Raw genomic sequence first — 16138 nt, forward strand, 5'->3', positions numbered from 1 at the left:
ATCTGTAGTTAAATGTGGAGGACTAAACATGACTTAACTCAATAAATAAATGTATAAATAAATGCATGACTAAATGGGACCTCCTACCTCATAATCTATGGACACAAATACAAATATAAATAAAGGTAGGTGGGGAAATAAAAGTAGAAACAAATGTAAATAATTGATGCATTTATTTATACATTTATTCATGCATTTATGTATTATGTATGTGTTTATTATTTATTTATGTATGTATTCCATTTTTTATACATTTGTTTCGGTATGTTTTCATTCATTTATGCATTTATTTATTTATGTATTTATTTAGTTATGCATTAATTCTTTTTTTAATTTAGTCAGTTTCTCATTTGTTTATTTACTTATTTATTTATTTCTGTATTTATTTATGCATACGTTTTTTTTTTTTAGTTAGTTTCTCATTTGTTTATTTACTTATTCATTTATTTATTTATTGTGCGTTAAGTCACGTTTAGTCCTCCATAGATATAAGCCAAGTGTAGTTTAATGTGTTAATGTGTCAAATCCTTACAATTTAATTTGTGGTAATTTAAGCGTGCACTTAATTAATATCGTTAAATAAACTATAACGTCTACGCCTCCACTTAAATGAAATAAAAGATACTAGGTCACTCGAGGACATAAAAGAAACCTTTAATTTCTTTTATGAGCCTTTTTTTGTCGTCGCTCTCCTATTGGCTGATGCCCGCCTGCGATTTCTCAAAGTCTTCACTGATTGGTTCAGATTCCCACAACCGGAAAAGAACTCGCGCTGTGATTGGTCGATCCGTGCTGGAGTTGTAAAAACGGATACATCTGCGAGTGGCTGCGGGGCACCGTCTGTCCGGCATGTTTTGTTTACGGAGAGGTCGGAATACTATCCTGCGGTCCTTCTAAACATCTCTGGTAAGTTCGTTCACTGTGATTTAACCAAAATAACTGTAAACAACCAAACTACAAAACCAGGATGTGTCTAGTTACCGCGTAGAAAGCACTAGGAGAGGTGACAGCTCCCGGCTACGGCTAATCCCCGGCGCTGCAACTGCACATTAAACACCAAAACCATGCAGTGTTGACGGTGTTACAATGTAGCTGTGCTCAAATGTGGCCAAAGTGTTTAATTCACTCTATTATTTTTACCATAATGTATAACATACACATATCTCACACATAAAAGTTTGAAAATGAAACTATTTATTCCAGCATTTAGACGCCACCCAGTGTGGTTTTATACCGAACCGCCGCTTCCATTTGATTGAAAACATTCACCCAAATGCGTTCTTCACTGATTCCGCTATAAAAACGTGGTTTATTATTGTTTAATATTGTCTTGGTTTGCAAGGTTATTAATCTAGATAATCTAATTATAAATGCGCAACAGTAATAATGAGCTCAAATGATAAAATCAGTGCTTTTTTGTGAATTTTCATCACATTAATTATAGTAAAAATAAATTACCATAAAGGGCCTTTCTAGATCTGCATAATATTTTATAACTAATCATTATTTAGCGCCTTTTCTAAGTCTCAAAGTGCTTCACATGGTAAAATGATTAAAATAAGACCCAATGAGCAAGAATATAATAAATAACAATGGAAATAAAATAAAAACTGTTTCGCTGTTTCAATCTTAAACATAGATTCAAATCAACATCTGCAATATTACCCAATAACCTCCTCCCTTTAACCATACATCTAATTAATTCCTTGTTATACCCCCAGAGTAAATTACATATGGTTTTTTGCTATAGGTTGAGGAACGAGTGTAAAATCTTTTTACAACATATATGGCAACTTTTGTATTGGCTCTATGAAAGGCATTCGTCTACACGGTGACTTTGTCTGTGTGTTAACGTAAAATTAGAGCTGCAAAAATGTATTGTTTAGTTGTTAGATAATAAATGAATCACCTACTACTTTGATAGATGGAAAAATGTCAAAATAGTCTGACTTCAGCTTCTTAAATGTGAATAATTTCTGGCTTCTATGACTGTAACAGACACTCTTATAGACCAAACCACTAATTGATTAATTGAGAAAACAATCAACAATGAGAAAAACAAAATCTATATTCTGACATTTCATAAACCAAGTGGTTCATAAGGGTTTGAATCACAACATGATATATTGATTATTTGAGGAACGATACAGAAGGCCATTTCACACATTGAGTTACGTTTATATCAACTCCCAACAAGAAACTAAAACATGATTTGACAAGTTTATTACCGATCTCTTTCTGACATTTAACTGAAAAACTATGTCTAATAAAAAGAATATACATAAAGTGGGAATTTCAACTAAAAAATGTGCATCGTGTACCGACATTTTCACTTTGAATCGATTATATCGGATCCAGATCATTGTGAAAAATGATCAGGATTTAAATCATTCATGAAAAATGTTGAATTTCTAAAGAACATTGAAAAACATTGTTACGATGTTTCATTTCAGACAAAAAAACCCCATCGCAGCGATTAGAAAAGTAAGTGAAGCTTCATTTTAAGACGTAATTTAAAGTTCTTTCATACTGATCTGATATGCCGCATGTTTGTTTTTCCGTTGTTGTTGTTATTTACAGAGAAGAAGAGAGAGAGAGAGAGCAAGGGGATGTTGACCTATCCCTCTGACTCGCTCCCTCAGATAGTTTGTCCGATGGATGAAGATGCTATTCCCCCAAACAGTTTCTGTAGTGCACCTCCCCACAGTGAACCTCCACCACCTTTCCTCCCCCTTCCCTCCATCACTCCCAGGTATAGTTGTCCCGGCACCTTTTTGTTTTGTGTTGCTGTCGGTGGATTTTCCCCTCATTGCTTTTCTGCCCTTTTTTTAACTTTATGAAATGATTTAGGGCGCACTCGCACTGTCCATCCGTACCGTGCCCAAGCACGTCTCACGGCTAAAGTCTACTTCGTTTGACCAGTGTGAGTGTGGTTGCCGGACATGGCCCGTTTGGGAGAGGTAGGCTTTTGTTAAGCACGTTTGCACATGTACGAGCATGAGCGTGCGCACGTGTATGAGCACGAGGCCTACGGTGTTTCTGACGTCATTTTATGTGCGCCTGTTCGGACATAGGAAAAAAGAAGGAGGGACCATGCGCGGACATTTAAAACAATGGCGGCGAAAGGTTCACGTTTGTGTGATGCGGAGGTGGAGTGTTTACTGCAGATTTGACGGCGTGATGACGTATAGGCAGCAAGAAGCATTCGCCGAGGCCCAGGTAGTGTGAGTACAAACGGGCCTGGAGGGGGGGACAAGTACCCTAAAGCATGGGGCACGGGACGGACGGACAGTGTGAGTGCGCCCTTACAGACACTAGGAAAACGTGCTTGCAAATGTTGGCAATATCTGATGAATAATCGTTCCATCATATTAGGAAAATGTATTTTCTCCATGGGTAGTGTCTCCAGAAGTGTCTTATTTTGAAATAATATTGTCAAACAGCAGGTAGGGCTTGGCACTTAATCAAGTTTTATTTTCATTAGGATTTTGGGTTTCCATCGATTATAAAAACAACATAATTGAGATAATGATTTAATTTATTTATACATATTCAATATATTTAGTTGTTTATCTCATTCTTATATCCTGCGATTTATTTATTTTTCAATTTAACTGTATTTAAAGTCAAAGAAAATCCATTATAAATTAGACAGTTCTTTTAAAAAGCTCAGTAAAGTCATGTTGTTTCCAAAGTTAGTGAGTAATCGTGTTAAATAATCGGAACAGCAGGTTGCTGTTTAAAAGCTTGGATGTAGACGTGTGACGATCCCACCCCAGCTGACGTTAAATAATGTATTTGTTTATCTCTTTCCTGCAATCTGCACAAAGCGTGTGCAAGAAATAATTTTTTTTATTTAATTAAATTTACAGTGACAAATCATAACAAAAGTTATCTCAAGACAGTTTACGTATAGAGTAGGTCTAGAACCCACTTTATTACTTATTTTTGATTTACAGAGACCCAACATTTCCTCCATGAGCAGCAGCAAGTCGCAATATCAATATCTATATACAGTATTTATCCAGCAATCTTGTGCACACAGTGGCAACGAAAACCTTCTTTTTCACAGGTTCAGTTCCTAGTTTGCAAGTTATTAGCACATTAGAGCAGGTTTGGTGATCAAAATGATTCATTGTTATATTTATGCTTAACACGTTGCTCATAAGTTTAAATATTGGTTCCAGTAAGGATGATGCATTCTTAATCGATTTTGTTGCTGATACTTGTGCCGAATATTAGCTGAAATAAAAGATCAAACTCAGATTCAGTATTTACCGAACGGTGTTTTGTCCACCTCCAGCCAGGCTCTGCTGCACACTGAACGTATCAAAGTGGAAATTAGAGCGTGTGAATATGATTAATTATTGTGTTGCACTCGTTGAGTGACTCTGTTCTCACACCTGGTTTGGCAGAAAACACAGATCTGTCATCTCCTCTCTCTCATTAGCAAAGAGCAGTGTACAAAACATTCAGCTAGCAGCTTCTCATTTTTAGCCGGCACTGACCGTCGCTTTCGGCAGGTCACCATGTCAGCTGTCAATGCTTAATGTTGATTGCGATTGTAACTTGATGGCAGACCAAAATAAAACTTGGCTGTCGTCTTGTTTGTGTGTTCGGCCAAAGGTTGTTCATGAGGTAAAAGAAGCATCACTGTGGACGTGTGGAGTGTTGCGTCAGTACTTTAGCCTCTTCAACTTTATAGCTTTGATTCAGTACCTTCAGTTTTTGGATCAAGTAGCTTGTGAAGAAGAGGAGAAAACATCTGTTTTTAAGGTGTGCTAGATACTCGAATGTTGAATAAATTTATATCGGATTGGGACATATCTGATTCTGTAATACTGTCTTTTTTCCTCGCTTTATTCGTAACAAAAAATACTGCAATTTTACTTGATTTTCTGCGTATTTGTTTTACAACTTTCACAGCTGTGCAAAGGATGGAATATCTGGCAACAGAAGGAGCGATCGCATTCAACAGATCAGAGGACAAACTCCTACAAAGCAGTGCAATACGAGCAACGGAGCAGCTCAGGATCCGTCCCCCACAAAGAGAGAAGGGGAGAGACATGCAAACATGGTAGGAGTTTAACTTAAAAACAAAAAATAATGAACTCTTGGATAGACAAATGAGTCAGTGCTGATGCCTCCGTCTGATTTGTAGGTGCAAGTACCACAGCCCAAGCAGCCGAGAGTTGAAGGCACACACGTACATGAAAAACAAAACGAGGTCAGTTACATCTTCCTCTCCGTGTGTCTGTCTCTGCATGCCCTTTAAAGCTTTCAGTGTCTGATCTGTTAGTGAAGCATCTGTCCTGTACAGCACTGTACGACAACATTGGAGACCCGTACAGTGAATCGGATGACGAGGGTTAATTGGGGATTATAATCCTCCTTCACGGTCTGCTGCATCTGACAAAGACGAGCAATAGAGTGTCTAAATGTGACCCACTAATGCGTAAACGCAATATTTTACAGAATACAGTGTTTCTTCATTGTTTTCTCTTTGCATTGTTGTTGCAAAATTGTTTAGCGAGTTATCCAGTACCAGTATTTCCAAATCCACACAAATGACCTTCAGAATAGGTAATCAAGTAAATGGTACCAAACCTTTTCACAAATCGTAAATTATTGCAAATAAATTCGAAATTTTACAAGAAGGGGATTAAATTGGCCAAAGAAAATACAGTTTAGACATGTAAAAGTTCACAGTAATTGTCTGCATAGTGCTTTTGTTTAATTTTAATCAAAAGTGAAAAAGGTTTGGAAAATATTTCTTAACTTGTTTTTTGTTTTTATAAATGCCAAATGAGACAATTATGCTTTTTCACAAATTTGCAAACAAACAAAACCTTAAGCGGTTTCTTGTTTAGTTGAATCAGCAGCTCACATGGTATCAATGATCAACCAAACACTGCATGATTTTCTTAAAACAGCTGTTTACGTATTTATTTTGCAGGATGGATTTGATGTTGGTTTTGCAGCAGAGCACCAAAATAAGTAAGTTTATAACAAATTCTTCTCCGCTTGTGTGTGCATGTTGATCATATAGTTGGATGAGTTACTTAGACATTTTTGTTTATCTGAAAAAAATGCAAGTGCAAATTTGGATTGTATTAGCCCCTGTGTCTACCAAAGCGGTGTTTTTTCCCCAGCTGAAAATGGCAGGCGCTCCTCTGAAAACGACCAGCTGTGAGCACTTGATAGCACTTTGGAGTCGCAGCCTTGTTTTCAGCTAAGATGTTGTGGTTGTGTCTGATTGATAGGGAAAATGCGCTGACGTAAACATGTCAGCCCTTGCTCTGGATGAAGGGAAGGCTGAAGCACATAGAGTGGACGCAGCCTTTTTCTAGAAGGTTTTATGAAAATGTTTTGAAAGCATTTGTAATAACATTGTGCATGTGAAACTGTATTAAAAGAACAGTCATGTTTGTCAGTAACTGGCATGTTTTTATGACCAGAGAACTAGAGAGAAGTAGAATGCCAGATACAAGATGTTGTACTGTCGGCATATATTGATGCTTTCATAAGAAAATTATATGTAGCAGGTGTTTTAATTTGACAGAATGACACTGGCTATGTTTGCATGCACAAAATATTATGGTGTTATTACTACTAAGCGGTTAGTAGTATCATAGCAACGCACAGAGCTCACTCACATGCAGTTTAAAAACCTGATTATATTCGAATTAAGGCAATACTCTGGTTTCTCAAACGCCATGTACCCCTGGTAAAATCTGAGTTTTCTTACCTGGGTTTAAAGACCGAGATAACTCTTTTAGTATCCGGGGTATTCATGCATGTTAACAGCTTAACCGGAGTATTATCGGGTTTTGCGTCTGTGCATGCGCTGTAGGTTAGAGCTCCCCCTCCCCACTCTGCAACCGGAAATAGAAATAACCAGGAAGCAACAGCGTTGAAAACACCACCTTTAAACAGAGGAAGGATTTTGCCATGGCAAGTAACATCCCTACCATGAAGACCCGTTTCTGTCCTAGTTCTGTCCAAAAATCGGCTGCTTGGGATTTTGACAAAGGTGAACCGGAAGAAAAAGCCGTAGTCCGACCAGCTGTATGTTGGCGGAGCTCCGCCTACTGTACCAGTGGCCGAACTACGGCTTTTTCCAGTATTCATATATACTGGAGGAATTTCAATAATCCGATTATTCCCTTAAACAGGGTAAGACCATTTTTGGTTAACTGCTGTGCATGTAACCGCACCGAGTGTAAACAGGCAAGAGGCCGTAAACTGTCACAGATTGTGGTTAAAAACGCCTATTGAGACGCATAATCTCACTTTGCTGTAATATCAAAAGAATGCTTCTAAGACCTTAATAATATTGGCATGTCTCAAATCTGAAATATACATGACCTGTAATATTGGAATATCAATGCGCATGTAGATGTAGTCACTGCTGGCGCCTTGTGAGATGTGTTTTTTGAAAATCTTATTTCTCTTTTTCCATTTTCTTCTTTTTACAGGCAAAATGACCAGAACAGCCCGCAGAGGAAACTAAATGTCTCTGCAACAGAATATGCAGTTGAGCCGTTTCCTGACGATACAGAATCACAGAATCTTGACACCGATCACTTTATCGTGGATACATGTGACGGATTAACAGTTGGACATGCCCCGAAGGGATGGGTGATCGGCCCCTTGTTTCAGTCTTTAAAGTCGAAGATGGCCAGTTTCACAGAGATAGTAATGAGTCCCGCTAAACTCTTCAGAGCTAATAGTCCTCCACCATCCGCGGACCATCCAGACAAACTGTATGAGGGCGAGCTAGGTGCTGACAGAGCATCTGACGTTGAACACTCGGAGCCAAGCGACACGTTTCATCCAGAAGCACACAGTGACAATGGGACTCAGTACGCTGAAGCTAATCCGCGGAGGCTCAGTGAAGTAGAAAATGCGAAAAACGCAAAAACTGTTGCTCTTAAATATTCAAAAAGAATATTGTTTGATGAGGAGTTGCCAACACACAGCTCTGAACAGGTAGCTAACTGTACAATAACTCAGATGGCAAAAAACCCGTCTGGTTCTGTGCCTTTGCAACACAGTCCCTTACCTTGCTCCGTTTCTGAGGAGATTTCACAATGCATTGAGTCGGTTATTAGGTCCTCCGTACTGTTCCAGCCCTCTGTCAATGAAAGTGCCTCACATGAATCCAAGTTAAAGACGTCCGGTGCTACGGAGGACCAGAAAGGCAACCTGATTGTCCGGCCAAAACCACTGCAGAGGAAACGCACAGTAAATAGATGCGGAGTGAAGAAAGTTACCTCTAAAACTTTAACATGTGAAGTCCTAACGGAAGAGTCTGAGGTTTCTCACACAAATTCAGTCAAATCAAACAAAGCTGACTCAAGTGATATCGACAAAACACTGTCATTATCTTCTGTCTTTTATCCTCGGCCTGACACTGACCGTCCGCAGCACGACGGGGATCACGACAGCAGAAAAGTGGAATGTTTGGTTCGCCAAAGCCACCAGAAAAACTTAAATGACAGTGCAAATGGAAGGGTACTTGAGCCATCTTTGGATACTCAGCAGCTGGAGTGTCTGCTCAACCCAGGTCTCGTGAGAGCAAAAAGGGGCCAGAAAATTGACTCTCACTCCCAAAACTTTGTGAAGAGGAAGAGGTTGATGGCAGATAAATGTACAAAGGATGCAAAGAAAGAGTTATTAAATGTGGCTTCAGATAGCGGCATATCGAGACCACCAATCAAGGAAGTTGTGTCAACAAATATCATTTTAGATACGGAAGAAACGCTGAAGCCTGCACAAAAAAGACAGGCTGTCTCAAAAAGAGCGAATAAACAAGGAGAAGGTGGACAAAAAGCGTTTCCTACGATAAATGAAATGCAGGCGGAAAGTTCCTCTGATGCGATGTTGGTTTGCTCACTGGCTAAAATCGATGGCGTGTCAGAGTATGAACAAAAAAGCAGCAAGGTCAAGCCGCCCAGCGCTTCATCCAAAAGAGCGAAGAAAAGAACTGGTCTAGGTAAACCTGTCGTAAACATTGATGGATCAAACCTATTGGATCTGGAAACCACCGTGGCATTCACCTCTTCAAAACAAGCGGAGCAGCAAGCGTCCTCAGAAGATCTTGTCCATCCTGGCATAAAGCCGCTACAGAGCACAAGCAAGCGCAGGAATATCAACGCGAATCCACGCAAACGGAAAACTCCAAACCAAGCGAGTTCAACGACGGAATCGAACGGAGCTTTGGTTTCCCCTACCTCAGTGGAGCCATTCGTACTCACAGCCACAGATCTTCATGCCTCTCAGCAGGTTCAGAAAGAGGAGAGCTCACAAAAGGAGCTGAACCAGTCCTCCAAGAGACCCAAGAAGGGTTGCAGAGTTGCGGTTGAATCATCTGCGTCGGGTGGGAGTCAAGAGACGATGCAATGTGCCCATAACCTTCATTTGATAACCAAAGAAAACCAGCCTGAAGAAGGCAACGGTAAAATCTCAACGGACCCTGTTTATTTTGAAATGACACCGTTTGAAAGTAATCAACAACCAGCTCCTTCACCTTCTTTAGACTGTTATGTACGATTAGATGATATGAACGGTGTTAAGCATATCATCGATGGGAACGAAAAAAGCGCTACCGCTTCTGTGGCTGAAGCCGGTAACCATGGCAGCATTAGTGACTCTAGGCTAGGGTGTAGTGCAAGAAAAGTGAAGCCAAGGAAAGCAGATAACCAAAGGAGAAAATGCAGGGTTTTGCATAGTAGGACACGCACAACCGAAGAAGTGACAAACTCCGTCACTATGGACGATTCACACCTGGTTGCGGCAGGTTCACGCTCAGCAGAAAACGGCGCGTCGAGACGCCTGTTGCGCAGCTACTCTTGCCCGGAGATCCCCTCCTTTCGTCCCTACGACGCGCCCTGGACCCTGTCTTTGCATTCGCCCCATCACAGCAGGATTCACGCGCCGCACCAGCCCCAGGCTCTCCACACTCCTTCCGTCCATCAAGCCCTCAAATCCCTGCGGCGTGCTCGTCGACACACGGTCTCGAGCGTGGAAGTGGAGAGGGAGATCGCCCCTCTCTGCCTGCGTAAGGAGGTGTACCCATCCAGAAGATCTCTCCCATATGACAGAACCACCCAACTCCTGTCTCCTATTATTGCACTTTCTCCCAGCACTTGCCTCTCTGCTCTCGCTTCCTGTTTCCTCTCAAGCCCCCTGGCTTTCCTCTCCAAGAAAGTGGACATCAGAGGAGCCGCTGCCAGCCCAAGCACTTCCAGTCATGTTTCCTCTCCCACCTCTTCGATATTCCCTCCACTATTCCTCCAAAGGAGTGATACCTCTAGTGCGACGTTGGACTATAGTAGCAGGTAACGCACCTTTGTTTTTAAAGTGTAATTCCACCGTATTTGCATGCTATGGTCTTTTTCTTCACGAATATACATAAAATAAGCCATCAAGTTTTTTTTCTTTGATCACCTATTTACAGAGAAATCCCAGCCAGTCGCTAACAGCCAGATGTGGCTAACACCGACTAGCTCGGGGCGGAGCGCTGAACCCTCTAAAACGGCTTCTTTTAACCACTAATATTGTTTAAAATAACACCAAACCTCTGCAGTAGCATGGTAACAGTCCCTACACATAAAACAAAGCACCAACAACGCAGTTATATAACCCAGAGTTTATTAAAAAAGACTGTTTTACAATGCTACAAGCTTTAGCAGTTTGCTGAGGAGGAAAGTAGTGAACTGAACTCCAGTGTATTGGGTAATCATCTTTGTTGGGCTGTCTCTCAATGCCTCTCAGCCGACTGCTAAAGCTTGTAGCATTGTAAAACGGTCTTTTTTTAAATAAACTTCTTTTAAATAAGGTTCTCTAACTACGTTGTTGGTGCTTCGTTTTAAGGTCAGTGATGCTCAAACATTTCAGCGCTGTTATCTTTTGGCGTCTTTGCAGTGTAAATCCGATGCAGTGTGACATGGTGAGAAGACAACAGAGTGAAGAGGAGGACGATGGCGAGGATACAAGCTCTTCCAGTCAGGAGTTTGAAGATGTCGGGTTGAGAGAAGAAAAGGCTTTGTCTGACTCAGAAATCAAGGTATACATTATTGTACATTGTTGAAGCTAGTTGTCAATGTTTGTTTCGTAAAGCTTTCAGAACGATTCGGCTTACTAATCCTTTTGTTCGTTGTCACAGGTGGCGCAAAAGCACGAAGAGCGAGGGAAGGTGTCATCTATAAGAATTCGGAAAACTTTACCCAAACCTCAGAACAACCTGACACCCATGGGCCTGCCCAAACCCATCCGGTAAATACCACAATACATGGAATATTTTGGGAACAGTATGAGTTTCATCTCAAAGGTCCACATACTCCCTTTATTGTTTAATTTCTTTAAGTGAATCTCACAGCCTTCATCAGCCATTAGAGCTGGCTCAGGTGTCGATTTGTCATGCCATTAGTGTAAATTCATTGGTGTTATGCTGCATTCTTTTTTAAAAGCACTGACCAACACAATACTATAGACATTTTCCTTTGTTTTCTAGTTGCAGCCAAGACAGCATATGCTTCACTCGGTTCTAAAATCACAGTGTGCGCTGCCTTTATTTCTGCCTCATTGTTGACCTCAACAAATCAACATGTCTCTTTCTCCATGACTTCTTTCCACATACACAACATGAGCATATTCAGGTAGACAGAGTTAGCAAGAGGCATACATGGCACAGGTAACTCTGTTAAAAAAAGGTAAGGTACTTGCTGAGACAAACAGGGTAAACTATCTGTTCCTTTGTTGCCAGAGCACCGAAAGAAACGCATATAAAGTATCATTTACCTGCATGGTGAATAGTAATACACAGCAAGTTCAGAGGGAAGTCTTAGGCAACCTGTCTGGCTGATAAGCAAACACTGCTTCAAATGCAAAAGGTCTATAAGGTCCTTATAGATGCAGACTTTAAGTGAAATAACTTCTGTGCTGATTAGAAGTAAACAAGGTCATGTTTGATCATTTGAAGCAAAGTCAAACACATGTTCTGTTAAATGTAAAAGTCACTCTGCCTTACACTAGGTCAGTGTTTGAAAGTAGGTCAGAGTGTTACGGGTCACATATGCCCTACCGTTGAAAGTTAATTCATGTCAATACATGCCTGCTGTGTATTGAACTCTGTGATCAGTATTCAGGCTGATAACAACAGTGTTTGTTTCCCTTTTATGTTACAGGCTCAAAAAGAAGGAGTTTAGTTTGGAAGAAATTTACACCAATAAGAACTTCAGCAAACCCCCTGAAAGGTAAGGTCGACAGTACAGCACTGAATGCATGTTAAATGATGCATGTTAACACTAACACACACACAGTTTGGTATTTTTCAAAGGTTAATAAAATCAAATACAGTCGGACAGTGTAGATAACAGCTTCACCCTCTTTTCCCTTATAGACTTTGGAACAATAAAACCAGTTTTATATAAGTCTCTATGCTGTGTTTCTGCACATACAGAGTCACAGTTGAATCTTTAACATACTGAAACTATTTGTTTCTCTCAGATAATGATTTTTTTTATATAATTACTCAACATGTATGAGAGGCAAAGCAAAATATATCCGCATATAAGGGACTTGGGTGAAGCAAGAAGTAGTGAACGAGTTCAGAACAATCATTCGTAACGTGTGACGAAACCGTTTTAGATCGTTGCTGCGGTGTGAGCTGACCCGTCTCGTCTGGACTCAAACCGGCTGATGTTGTTGCCAGCGATTGAACTTGTCAAATTGGTTTACAACGTAACACACATCACCTGTTTCAACAGCCAACCGAGTCTTAGCAAAGTCCGCTGGTCAAGTCACTTACAAGCTGTCAGCTGGTTGAAAAGGCCGTTTTAGATGGAAGCTCAACGAACGTGTGTGTGAGAGAGAAAGGAATGAGAGAGAGAGAGAGGGTCAAGTGAGCAATACAATAAATAAGGAGAGGGAGCGCCGTTATTGAGAACAAAGCAGTGAATCAGGGAAATTAAACGATGTTTTCGCTGTTTTATCACAACTAGAAATGCAGCTGTAGCAAGTAAATCACTAACTCTGTCCTCATTTATATTTTATGATGCTACAAATTTTGAACAGCTACGGAAAAGTCGGAGGTTAGAACAGAAATACAGAGAGGCGTTGCTATGGAGACTATATACCATCTCCTTGGTCTGAACTGGCAGGGTTAAGAATGTCAGCAGACCTGCAAGGTGCAAGTAGTTGGAAGTTTCAACTCGTCTCGTTGCAAATCTTTGGTCTGAACTGGTCTTTATAGAAACTATCATCCCTGTGGTACAAACAAAACAAAACTTCGGGATGGAGACATGGACATACGAGTCGACATTTCGACGGGAGTTCACACCTGATGGCACACGGTGAAAGCGAGCCTCATAGGGAACAATGTCAATTTTCCAAGGTCCATTACATCGTGATAACAACATTTACTTCATAATGATGCGTTAAAACAGAAAAGATGTCCGTTGTGACTTTTAATAACTCGTGTGTTTGTATATACTCTCGGGTTTCAGCCGTCTGGAGACGATATTCGAGGTGCCCCTCAATCGCCGGAATGGCTCCGAGTCCTGGTTTGGCCAGAGGCGCGTCAAGCGATTTATGGAGTTCCTGGATGCCGGTGAGCCCAGAAGACCAAAGAAGCCTCTTGTCGGTGTCGGGAAGGCAGCTTCCAGAACGAGACGAGGCGGCTTCCCTAAAGACGTGCCATCCCTCAGTGCACAGGACGTGGACTCTCTTCTGTGTGCCAAACTCGATCAGCTGAATTTGTGGTTGAAAGACGATCAGAAGGACAGCTGACAGATGCCTCTGAAACTCTAATTGTTTGGCAACCATTAAAAAAAAAAAAAAAAAAGAGATAATTGTACTATTTCTATTTCCAACATGAAGATGCCTATTAACGCATTTATACAGTAAGTGGCTTTTTTCGTCTTTACTGCCCTCAAACCTTTACCGTCCATTTTTCTCTGGAAAAAAAGTTGTCCTCTATTTAAACACTTGTACAGTAGCATAGCATTTTCAGAGTTACAGCCAAGTACATTTCTTCGTATGCGGAGTGATACGGCAAAGCGTGTCCTGTTTATCCAACTGAAGCAGCTACATGAGCCACAGAAGCCTCAGGGCGCAGTCGCACTGTCCGTCTTTACCGTGCCCCGTGCTTTAGGGTACTTGTCCCCCCCTCCCACACTACCTAGGCCTCACGCGAATGCTTCTTGCCTGCCTATACGTCAGACGCATAGATTGACGTCATCACGATGCTAGGACAGGGCGGTATGGTTGCACTCACACTGGACAAACGAACTAGACTTTACCTGTGAAACCTGTTTGGGCACGGTATGGATGGACAGTGTGAGTGCGCCCTCAGTCTCCTCTATTTTTGTCTCGCATGGCCCTTCACCAGGTTCAACCTACATAGAACTTATTAAAATAGGAGTGCAATCTGTTTAAGAAGGATTTAAGAGACGTACCTTTACTGTATCGCAGGGTAACGGGAGGCTTTCAAACCTGCAGAACCAACTGTATTCAGACTCAATGACAGTGAAGCTGCAGCAACTGCACGCTAACGACCGAGTGTGTGTGTGTGTGTGTGGCAGGTAGAAAAAACCCTGTCTTCCACCGCCTACGCACACTCCCTGTCCCTCCAACATGTATTTTGGCTCTTCTACATCAGCACCTGGGTAAGTGATGATGCTGTTATGTTACAATTAATGTTTTCTTTTCTCAAAACGCTCACGCAGAATGCATCTTTTGTCATATTTGAAAAGAAAGCATTGTATTATTATAGTGTAATTGTGACCTTAACAGCGTTATTGTAAGTGAAATCCATAAAGGCAGCTATTTTGTATTAAATGCCGAATATAACGTTGCCAGAAAGAGATTTGTCTTTGCCGCAGCCAATTTTCTAAACCACGTTTCTGTCCACTTATTGTACGTACAAGTTAAAGTGTCTCTGCAAGCAGCACATGTTAATCATTTTTCTCAGTTAGTCAAATATTTGTGTTTGTAAATTTATGGCTGAAGAGGTTCTGGTTGTCTAAACTCGGAAACACTCCAGAGAGCATTTCTAATCAAGACTGGAGGTTTCCAGACTTTTTGTTATGAGCTGTGGTTCTCTCTGGTTTGATTTGCGGCGTGTAACTTCTTGATAAACTACCTAATGTCTGTATATTTCTTTTTTTTTTCTCCAAATGTCTGAGGTTGCTTTTTTTAATTATTATTATGAGGGCATGTTGAGGATCCTTCAAACAACTCTGAGCACAGACGTTTCTGTCATTTTATTATGAAATAGTTTGTGTTTATATGTCTGTATAAAAAGTACAACATAAGATACATTTGACATTAATAACGGTAATATGGTAACAAGCAATAGTGCCAAGATAATGTTGCCGATGTTCTGATGAAGCACTGCCATTTATTTGCCAATCGAGACCCAATCCTTGATATTTATGTCGAGTAATTTATTAACTTTTGTAGTATCTGCAAGTGTGTTCAGTAAGTATGTTACATTGTAATCAGAAATATTAAGGATTGGGTCACTTTAATATATAATGTATACGTGGTATGTAGTGTCATTTCTCAAACTATAGTTGATGCTGGATTTTATAACGCTATATAGATTTTGAATTGTCTCTTTGTTCATATATTGTTAAATAAATATTACAGCATATTAAAAAAAACACAAAAGTTGTAAAGTTTTTGATACTAGAGCGGTTGTTCCTTGTGTAAAACATTATAAATGGTCAAGAGGAAGTAGAAAAGTGTAAACCAGGACAGCAGTGACGTTATCGGCACAAGGAAAAACAGTCTTTATGTGTTTGATGTAGTTTCTTCGTGGCTTTTCGTCGTTGACAGGCAGCTTTGAAATGTCCGCTGTCTCGTCTCTCGTAAACATCCAAAAGTCCCTCCGTCGGTTGTGTCGAGGTTGATCAGTCTCGCAGAGTGATGAGATATGAGACCAGTATTATCAGTATGGGCGTTAGAGCCAGAATGCTAAGCCACGTCACGATGGAGATGATGCCATATTTTCGTGCCTGTCTTGAAAACTTTGCAGCTTTCTCCGGGTCCCCCACCGTCTCCGCCTGTTGATGTCAGGACAACAGAGATCAGAAACGGTAACAAATGCATGCATTATGAAGCTAATACC

At 40.6% G+C, this 16138-nt stretch overlaps 1 protein-coding gene across 3 annotated transcripts; it reads left to right on the forward strand.

Annotated features, from left to right (window-relative positions):
• Positions 1-830: 830 nt before the first annotated feature.
• On the forward strand, positions 831-15921 carry prr14 (proline rich 14). 3 transcript variants are annotated; one of them, XR_014593593.1, is made up of 12 exons: positions 831-906; positions 2454-2484; positions 2581-2752; positions 4927-5077; positions 5162-5227; positions 5957-5997; positions 7479-10343; positions 10930-11071; positions 11171-11280; positions 12192-12260; positions 13512-13907; positions 14479-15921. XR_014593593.1 is itself a non-coding variant. In XM_083931902.1 (11 exons), the coding sequence occupies exons 3-11, from the start codon at positions 2610-2612 to the stop codon at positions 13792-13794; spliced, it is 3870 nt and encodes a 1289-aa protein (XP_083788028.1). In that variant the 5' UTR covers positions 868-906; positions 2454-2484; positions 2583-2609; the 3' UTR covers positions 13795-15921. The 3 variants fall into 3 exon arrangements, 2 of the variants coding, with proteins under 2 accessions (XP_083788028.1, XP_083788029.1); XM_083931902.1 differs by having other exon boundaries at positions 868-906; positions 2583-2752; positions 13512-15921; XM_083931903.1 differs by lacking the exons at positions 831-906; positions 2454-2484; positions 2581-2752 and adding an exon at positions 4664-4776 and having other exon boundaries at positions 13512-15921.
• The last annotated feature ends 217 nt before the right edge of the window (positions 15922-16138 follow it).

The sequence above is a fragment of the Echiichthys vipera genome (genome assembly GCF_963691815.1).
Source record: "Echiichthys vipera genome assembly, chromosome: 17".
Lineage (NCBI taxonomy): Eukaryota > Metazoa > Chordata > Actinopteri > Perciformes > Trachinidae > Echiichthys > Echiichthys vipera.

Bases quoted from the DNA above. Each gene is read 5' to 3' on its own strand.
- prr14 (XM_083931902.1), top strand. From the start codon at position 2,610: ATGTTGACCTATCCCTCTGACTCGCTCCCTCAGATAGTTTGTCCGATG. The intron at 2,753-4,926 runs GTATAGTTGTCC...CAACTTTCACAG, and splicing joins CTTCCCTCCATCACTCCCAG to CTGTGCAAAGGATGGAATAT. The intron at 5,078-5,161 runs GTAGGAGTTTAA...TCTGATTTGTAG, and splicing joins GGGAGAGACATGCAAACATG to GTGCAAGTACCACAGCCCAA.